General features: G+C 42.3%; 1 protein-coding gene across 1 annotated transcript; it reads right to left on the reverse strand.

Moving 5' to 3' along the window:
• Positions 1-324: 324 nt before the first annotated feature.
• spry4 (sprouty homolog 4 (Drosophila)) lies at positions 325-7,379 on the reverse strand. Its single transcript, XM_034206807.1, has 2 exons — positions 7,098-7,379; positions 325-4,744 (listed from the first exon to the last, which is right to left on the reverse strand). Exon 2 carries the CDS (start codon positions 4,691-4,693, stop codon positions 3,554-3,556), a length of 1,140 nt encoding a protein of 379 aa, XP_034062698.1. The 5' UTR covers positions 4,694-4,744; positions 7,098-7,379; the 3' UTR covers positions 325-3,553.
• Between the last annotated feature and the right edge of the window lie 2,326 nt (positions 7,380-9,705).

Below are 9,705 nucleotides of genomic sequence, written 5' to 3' on the forward strand. Positions count from 1 at the left end.
TGTCAAATTGTAATGTTAGGACATGCTGTTATATCTATATTTGACTATGTAACTTGGAAGTTTTATGAGTATTTTTGTCCAAAATCCCACTTGGAGCTTTACGTCAGTGGTTCTGAGGTATAGTGCATGGTGTGTGTGTGTGTGTGTGTGTGTGTGTGTGTGTGTGTGTGTGTGTGTGTGTGTGTGTGTGTGTGTGTGTGTGTGTGTGTGTGTGTGTGTGTGTGTGTGTGTGTGTGTGTGTGGTGTGTGTGTGTGTGTGTGTGTGTGTGTGTGTGTGTTATTTGGTTGAAAACAGCTCACAAAAGTAACGACACAACAGCCAGGTATATTTAACAATATATATTTCCATTGTCAATGTACATTCCATTTCGACATAAGCTTTCTTCACAAACAAAAGGTTGGCATCTAAATAAATACTATATAAAATAGAACTTCAAAATAAATATATCTATAAAGGGAACCTTTTATATGAGATTTTTTTTCTTTTTGTTATATCTAAACAAAACAAAAGCACGGATTTCGTTCTTAATCCCCAACATTGACATTGCAAAGGCATAAAAGGAATGGAGTAGTATCACCCAGCTGTATGAGACTTTTCCTTTCATTTGGGTTGAAAATAAAATAAATCAGTGCCCGAAATTTGAGCGACACAAAGGGGTATGGATGTGTAAAAGTCACAGCATTGTAGCAAAGGGTAAAAAAAAAAGAAAAATAACGTTTTTAATGATTGAGTTGTCATTGTTGGATGATTATTCCACACCTTTAACAGGCTAGCGAGCACATGTAAAAGTATAAAGCTAACGTGCAGTGACAGAGCAGAGAAATAAAATAAAGGCAGCGACTGTTGAAAAAAGAGGTCCATTGGTTAAAATGATGGCACAGAACTACAAATCGAGAGGGAAAACAGTCGAGAAAGGGAGAGGAAGAGAGACAGGCTTGTCTTTCTCTCCCGTCTCTGTGGTATGACACGTTTATGCACAGCAGCTGTGTTTGTCAATCAAGGCCAGGGGTGTTTGTTAAACTTGTTCTCAGGGAGGAAGGAGGGAAGAAGAGTGAAGAGAGGGAGGAAAAAGGCAAGAAGGAGAGAAAGAGGGGAGAGCTGAGACACTGAGCAGTAACAGCAGGAAATGGGTTGATCCGGATAGGGGTAGATTGTGTTCCCTGTGTGGATTCAATGAGTCCACAGTCTTTAGGACTCGGAGAGGAACCAGGGAATTAGCTTAGCCTCTCGACTGCTAACGAGCCATGGATAGCATAAACAGCAGGAATTTGTTTTCCTTCTTTTTTTTTTATTGCCGGGCACACTTTTTAAATCAAATGCTAGTGATAGAAAGACCTGTCATCTTTGTTACCCCTCCCTGAACCTTCCCATCTCCACACTCAATATTTCCTTCTACTCACAACCTCAAAAACATCTTAATCTTACCCTCAAAATATATATCTAATATATTCTCTATATATTTTGTACTGAATTGTAGTTATAACGTACCATGCAATCTTTCAAGGACATTTAAAAGTCTCTTCTAAAGAACACAATTGTTGTGAAACTATTTACAGCAAATAACATTGTACCTGCATAGCTCTATTACTAAATATATTGTCAAAACATTTGTGATTTTTGCCGCCTGCCTATAATGTATTAGGCTTTGGCCCAATCACACAATCATTCTCAGTTTTGGCACCTTTCTCTCGGACTGAATTGCTAGGTTTTTGAAAATATTGCCTCATACATTCAAGACTAAGGATAGTGTGTTTTTTCTTTCCTTTTTTTCCTGTGATATCAGCTTTGTGCAACAAGACAAATACGGTTATGAACAAAGTTAGGCGCCCTAATGGAAGTTAAGTGTCCAACATGAAAGAGAGGCGTGTATTATGCAGCAACAAAGACAGTATGCCTTTATGCCAAACAGAAAAGGCCATCTGTATTAAAGGGCAGCATGCCTTTAAGAACCAACTGCCGTCAACTCCATTTGGCAAGAGTGCCTAACAACTGTGATCACTCAGACAGCGAAAACAAGCTACTGTAACCTAGCTTCCTTTGGCAAAGTCCTAAGAACATCATGCAAGCCACACAAATAGACTTTAAGAATAAAAGACAACCTATCTGACTAACGCAGCTATGCAGCATAATGATTAGAGTTTAATGAAGACACTGTGTGTAGAGGGGGGCTGGGGGTGTGGGCTAAATGTAGTGCACGCAAACGTAATGTGAGATGGCTGAGGTGGTTAATACTGTGCTTTAGTACATCCTTTAAGGGGTTTGCGTCTTCCTAAAAAGGTTGTGCAAGTGGCAGGATTGATTTTGACAAAGGCTGACTACATACAAACACAACAACAACTTTGCTATGCCTTCTCTCCCCCCTTTTCACTCTCTATCACTTGCATCCCCTCTCCTCCGGAAACATTATTTTCTGGCCAGCTTGTCTCTCACTTAGCTTACTTGTTTTAAATTATTCACAATTGCCTTTTTGCCCCTAAATATTTATTTGCCTTATTGTGCAAAGAGGAAGTAGACCAGGCTCTTAGGCAGTTTAGAAATCAACATGCTGTAGGCCAAGTTCTAGAGAGGATTACTGTAACAGTCCCTGAGAAGGTTGGGTGTACTTTTTTACACATTTCTCTACGACACATCGACTTCTAGCACATTGGGTAACCATTAGACTAGAGCATGCAGGTCATGACATGCATTACCTCTGAGGTGATTGGTGAACAGCCTTCAAAATCTTTTATAATATCTGGACTTCACCCCCCAACAACAGGAAAAACACTGTAAAGTGAGTATCTCTCTCTCTTACTCTACACGTATTATGGGAAATTACTATTATCTTTAAGTCTCAAACATATTTGCTTTTTACAGCTCCTCCTTGGAGATTAAAACTAAAGATAAATTGTTAGCATCAAGCTAGAATCTTTCAAGCTAAAGAGGAGAAAACCTCAAAGATGATCATCATAATAGTGGAGAGAGTGATTGAGTAGCTGGTGATTCCACTCTTGCAGTGGCCTATCATAAAGCCACAATATTGGTTATTACTTAGTTTAGTGTTTTTACCCACACTATGCTGTGCTTTCGGGGGGTGGGAGGGAGGCGTACAGATATTCATCTCCATCTAATAACTTTTATGTTAGCCGAGGATCAGCCACCAGCTTCTGGTTAGTTACCATTACAAAAATTAGCTAAGAAATACAGAGCAGCAGAGAGGTACAATGACTTTGTGCCTTCAGCCATCTTTGCAAAACAACACAACCAGTCCCACAATCTAGTCTCTTCTTCTTGTGTCACTCTTACAAAAAAAAAAAAAACATCTTAGGGGGCCTGTTATCTATTCCTACTAGCAGACTCGCACAGATCAGGCCCCTTTTGATCATCCACCCTATCAAACAAAGGTCAAGAAGCCATTTAAGTACCTTTGTTTTACATAAGTCACTTTCCAGCAGATTAATGGGGTAGTTTAAGGGGTTGGTGTTGGATTGTCCTATCCATAGAGAGCAAGCAAGTAGTGTGTGGTCCTGTCCATTTTTTAGTGAAGCAACCATTAGCCTGTCTGGTCCACTATCATGACCCTTGCTGCTGCTGCTTCTCTATTGTCCCAACTTTTGCCTCCACGCCGTTTTTACACACCGGGGCACTCACGCCGCCCTGTGAGTTCTTGCAGCGACAGCCAGGCCTGCTAACATTGTCGTAACACTTCTGTCCAAGTTTGGCCAGTCCAGTTGCTGGCAGATAGCAGACCAGGCAAGGCAGGACAAATGAAAGGGCAGCCATGAAGGACCAACGTGCGCAACAGTTAGCTTGGGAACATGAGCAGGGCTTGTCGGCACATGAGCCCTCGTCGTCCTCATCCTCGGTGCAGTGGTAGAAGATCCCTTTGACCAGGCACATGCAGGTGGCTGTATCCACCAGGCTCTGAGCAGAGCACAGGCACTCCTGGTTGCAGACCCAGCAAGAGGGTAGGGTTCGGGGGAGCGTACACTCCGTGCATCGGCACTTCCCGCAGTGCTCACAGAGAACAAGGTGCTTCTTCTCTGCCGGGGATGAAGGGATCACCGCCAAACCCTGCTGGCCTCCATTGGTGCACACGCCTCCTGCGGGCATCTTTGCAGACTTAAGGTCCAGCGATTTAGAGGAGGATGAGCAGGAGGAAGCAGAGGAAGAGGAGGTCAGGACTTTTGATTCAGAGGAAGGGAAGCAGCCTGGAGTTTGGGTTGTGATTGTGTTGACGGGGCCCTGGTGGGGATGCAGGTTTGGATGGTGGTCCACCGTTGGGGTAGGCGCAGCGTGGTCCAGCAGCCTCTGATCAGACGAGGTGCTGCTGCTGCTGCTGATGGAGCTGGGCCTCCCACTGAAAGAAATCCAAGGGTGGGTGGTGGTATCCTGGTGAGAGTGGGGCTCACACCTGCCTTGCTGGTGTTGATGATTGTGATGGTGGTTGTGGTTTGCCCCAAGAAAAGCATCCTGATTCTGACCAAGCCAGGTGATTCTACGGTTCACAGACTTCTGGCTTGGTGGCTGCTGGGAGACAACAGCCGGGCTGTCGATGTAGTCGTTTTCCACATGCGAGGACTTTATCTGGTCGATGGGGTAGATGGTGAGAGGGTGCTGAAGACGGCCGTAGGGCACTCTGCTGTCCAAGAGGGGCTGGGATATGAGAGAGGAGGACACTCCGGGGATGTGGTGGGGAACCCTGGACTCCATGTGTAGGCTGGTGCCTTGCACGTCTTCACTCTAAAGCAGCATTTAGCAAAACTGAAAAAAGACAGACACAAAAGAGACAGTTAAAACCAGCTTCATGTTCTGTTTAAGTTATTGCTCTTGTACCATTTTGAATAAAGGGTGACAGGGAAAATAACATTCCTTTATGTGTCTTTAACCAAACCAGGGTATATTGAAGTCAAGGTTTCAGGTAATTAGACATTAAATTAGTAAGAAAAAACACCTATTGCATTTTGCATTTAATCCCAAACATACAATTATATTGGAGGGGTTGTAAAGTGTCAATTTTAAACATATGTGGTATAATTTAAATGTCCTGCTTCTTTTGCTTCTGCTAATGACTTTTGTCATAATTGAACTACTTTTTTTCCACATGATATACAATGTATTGTATAACTATAATACATCTTACAATAACTATCTAAAGGAATTATTAGATTGCCAATCAACGCCTCAGACAATATGTAAAATTACATATTTTACAGGAAAGCTTGCCTAACCCAAGACGATTATTGCGTATTTTAAAACTCTTTCAACAGATACCGGATCTCTTGAATAATCTGAATGTAGAGTTTCCTAATGACCTTGATTGTTTAGACCAACAAGGTTTCAAACCTCCTCTATTCTAACTTTGACATTAGGACAATAGAAGTTTGGCTCTCATCGCCTCCTTTCCAAAGAGCAGGGAGCAATAGAGAGCAGGGCTTGCATGCAAAACACTCAAAGATGCAAAACAAGGCAGAGCAAAGAGATGAGAAGGTTTCCAGAAAAATATTACAACTAAGCCAATATTAACACAAGAGGCAAATATAAGGGTTTTGGAAAAATTACATCCTAATAAGCAAATAATATAATTGTGCCTACAATTGTATCAGTTTGAAGATTGTCCATGTTAAAACATGTATACACACACACATTTGAATCAGAGAGACACACCAATCTTGCAATTTGTGAATGGGTCAGATTTTATGAACTGCCGGTTTTTGTGAATGAAAACTGCTGGATGCAATCGGTGTTGCAAGCATGAATCAATGCGCTCCAGTCATGATGAACCTGAATGAAATCGGTTTCATCATTCATTTACACGCTGGGCAGACCGACAAAGACATAACATACAGATAATAAAAACGATGATTGACGACAAACGACATTTCGACTGACCTACATCTGCGGTGGCAAGTTAGTTTACAAAATCACCCCGCAAACCTAGCTAATTCAGACCCTGAGATGCATTATGGTTTTGATTGTATTCTTCCAAGGCACTCTGAATGTTACCAAGGACCTAAACGCTGTTGTGGTGCGGTTCATAACTGCTGATCGATGGTTTATTTTATGTAAACATGTGTCATGCTCGACACAGTTCTGCTTGACCGTCGGCTCGTGTTATTCTCCTATTTCCTCGGATTTCCAAAAGCCTGGTTGAGAAACCTGTTGTGACATTGCTGGCACCGACACAAGCGCTAGTGATCGTCAAATCTAGACCATTATAAACTCCAATCCGGAACATTGCGAGTTTAAGTGCGTGTGTGTGCGCGCGTGCAGTGCCCGTCCCTCCCTTTAATATGTGAATGGACTGAGTCATAAAAACTGGAGGCGGCCGCTCGGCATAGTCGAATAGCATGTATATAGGCATTTTATCCACGTATTGTAGCCTACACCTGATTGTATTTATATTCAACTGGACGAACAATGAAGCAAATGGTACACTCTCTGCCACCAGACAGGTTGAGGGATAGTTAAATCAGCGATGTTTAAATGCGTAGCTTGATGCCTTACCCTGGACCTTATGGCATCCGAAATAGGCAGATAAAAGACACATTTTTATATTTTCTTGGAAGTTAGCCGAACAGGATGAAAAGGCAATGGAAAAGACACCTGACACAACTGAAATGGTGCGCCAACCGCCGCTGCAGCGAGAACGAGACACACATCAAACCGCCCGAGATATGCTACAACATGAACAGCCATGGCTTCAGAGTGGACGGAGGTTTAGACAATATGGATCTGTTACGCTGACTGATATCGTGACATTGGCCGTATATGATGCTTCAAATAGAAACGCGTCATAGGTTGAAATACGTCTCTACTTTTAAAAAAGCGAACAAGTTACGCTTAATCGCGACACGGTTTCACCTCTCTATGACTACAACATTGCTTTTGATACGAAATCGGTTGTTAAATATTGACTCAAAGTGCAAACAAGGGTCCGCGAATCAGCTTGTTGCAAATAGAGTCTGCAAGAGCGTTTGCATGTGTAGGAAGTCACTGGATAAAGAGGGACAGTTCACTGCAGCAAGCAAATGGGGGCTCAATATTGTTTATGCAGCTTTACGCTCACAAGTTTCAATTATTTAACGATGAGAACCCATCAGGGTTAATCACTTACTGTGGTTTCAGGATACAATTCTCATCCCTTCGTTGCGCACGACGTTTGCGCGCAGGCAATAGTCCAGTCCCAGTGAGTGAGTAGCTCCACAGTAAAGATAAGTCCAAATGTTATGAAGTAATATGAGCACGGTAATCGAAAGGAGACGGGATCTCCTGCACTATTCTCCACTCGCTGGTGCGTAAGGCGACTGTGGACGCAGAGCTTTGGATATGGTGTTGCAACCACTGAGGGGGAGGGAAGTGAGTTTTTATGAATGGGAGGGTAGAGGAAAGGGAAGGGACGGCACTGCGCAGATGCCTCGGCTTTTTTCCTTTTTTTGTGAATGGGAGGGCTGAAATGCGGAGGTTACATTTTTATGAATGGGGAGGACTCCGAATGACATTGCGCAGGCGCGCTGCCGATATTTTTATGAATGGGAAGAAATGGCGATTGAGGCGTGTGTGTGTGTGTGTGTGAGAGAGAAGGGGGTGAGGGAATGAGGAGGTGGGTCTTTTTTTTGGTCACAAGGGCAATGTCAGGCCTGATTTACATAAAGCCTCGGCTCATCGGCTGTGGTGCCACTCTCGCTTTATTTTAGCCTGTTAATTTATTTATCTATGCAGCTCTCGCTTCCTGCAACACATTAAAGGAGACGCGATTATGGTGGTTTTGTGTAATAGACGAGAGGGGGAGCAAGATGTGAAATCTGCAATGAATTAATGTCTCATTTCATCCTGGCGAATTCAATCTTGAATATTCTTGTGATTCTGATTAATGGAGGGCAAACTGTCCTAATTAAAAACATAAAGATGCATGCATGGCCTGCATTTCAGGAAACAAAACATCTAAGCAAAGCCATCATCCCACATGTATGATACAAATGAGGTTGATGTATAAAAGCATGACGGCTATTTCTATTTTAATCTACATTTCTTCGATGTCGAGATAGCAAAAGCTATTTCTCAGGTCCATTAGGAAAAATAATGGCCGCTCCTCTTGTGTATCTGTTCTATCTAAATCCGTCTATTGCAAACAAGGACGTGTCCTTCCTTCCTCTGCAACAATGTGAGGTATGACTACAGCTTCTATCTATGGTAGTGTAAAAAACAGAGGAGATGAGGGGGAGGGGAGGAGAAGGGTGGGGGGTTATAACGCCTACTCTGAAATGCAAACCAGCATGAGGGCAGGCAGGATTCACAAAAGGACAGGATGTTGTTGATTTGTACCGAAACCACACGGAGGAAATGAGTCTGAATTTCCTTTCTCTCTGACATCCCAGTATGTGTGTGTGCGTGTGTTTCCCTGCAACCCCCCACCCTCACCGTCCTCCCCTCCCCTCCCTCAGCTTGGGGCTTTTAACCAGTCAAAGGTTAACAGTTGCCCCATTAGCTGTTTGCATACATCACCATGGAAACCACTACATCCCAAATTGTGATTATTGTTTTTTTGGATAAAAAGTATAGACAGAGAGAAAGAATCAGTGAAAGATAAAATGTAATTTTATTTGTATTTGGATGAATCAGAAACAAAAACAATTGTCCCTTAAGCATCCAGAATAGTCTATAAAACACAGAAAAAGGGTTTTAATCAACTGAATATGCCTTAATCATAAATAGTGTAATTAATATTGTCTTGAATATGTTTTTTATGATATGCCTGTAATAGTGTATTATAGAAATGTAAAGAGGTTTCTCAAGAGTATATTTACATGTATGACATTTTCATGCAGATATATAGTGTATATTTTAGGAATAGGAATCATATTGCAATCCTAAGAGGTTTTTATGAATCTGATGTAAATACTTCTGCATAGTGGCATGGGGGAAATATTTTAACCCATAATAGCTTTAGTCTAGTTTAAAATAGCATCACTCCATCTAAAATGCAGTATTGCAAAACAGCTTTGTTAAAACTCCATGATGTAATGCAGACTTGAAAATAATATGGCATTACTTTCTGCCTGCAGTGATCTTCTCAATATACAAGATAACTAAAATAAGCTCTTTAAAATGTATTATTAAAGAGCTTTCATAATAGACCAACACATATGGAAATCTCACATGGCAGCCTGTCTTTCCTTTTCCTCACATTTTTATTATTTCCCTCTATAACTCTCTCTGTCTTTCTCACACACACACACACACACACACACACACACACACACACACACACACACACACACACACACACACACACACACACACACACACACACACACGCACACACACACACATACACACACACACACACACACACACACACACACACACACACAGAGATGCACAAAGTCACACACTGTAGATACTGGCAGATTTCTGTGCGCAGCTGTGTGGCTTGCAGGCATGGTCCACATGAAGTGCTTGTTGAATTGTAGATTTCTTGTCGGTGTGATCATCCAGGCATACATGCACGGAAGGGAGGGCCTAGATTTCTCTCCGGAGTCTTCCCTCCCAGCTTTCCTTCCTGCCACATCTGCTGGCTACTGCTGTGAGCTTGAGATGTCTAATGGACAGTCCCATCTGCTTCCACAGCAATTTGACATATCAAATGTTGAAAAATGTTTCCCTGCGCTTTGAAAAACAAAAAACGTCTATTATTTTAAGCCCATTCTTTATTCGAACCTTGG

This window comes from Gymnodraco acuticeps, unplaced genomic scaffold (assembly GCF_902827175.1).
Source record: "Gymnodraco acuticeps unplaced genomic scaffold, fGymAcu1.1, whole genome shotgun sequence".
NCBI lineage: Eukaryota > Metazoa > Chordata > Actinopteri > Perciformes > Bathydraconidae > Gymnodraco > Gymnodraco acuticeps.

Excerpts from the sequence above, each read along its gene's own strand:
- spry4 (XM_034206807.1), bottom strand. The coding sequence starts at position 4,693 with ATGGAGTCCAGGGTTCCCCACCACATCCCCGGAGTGTCCTCCTCTCTC.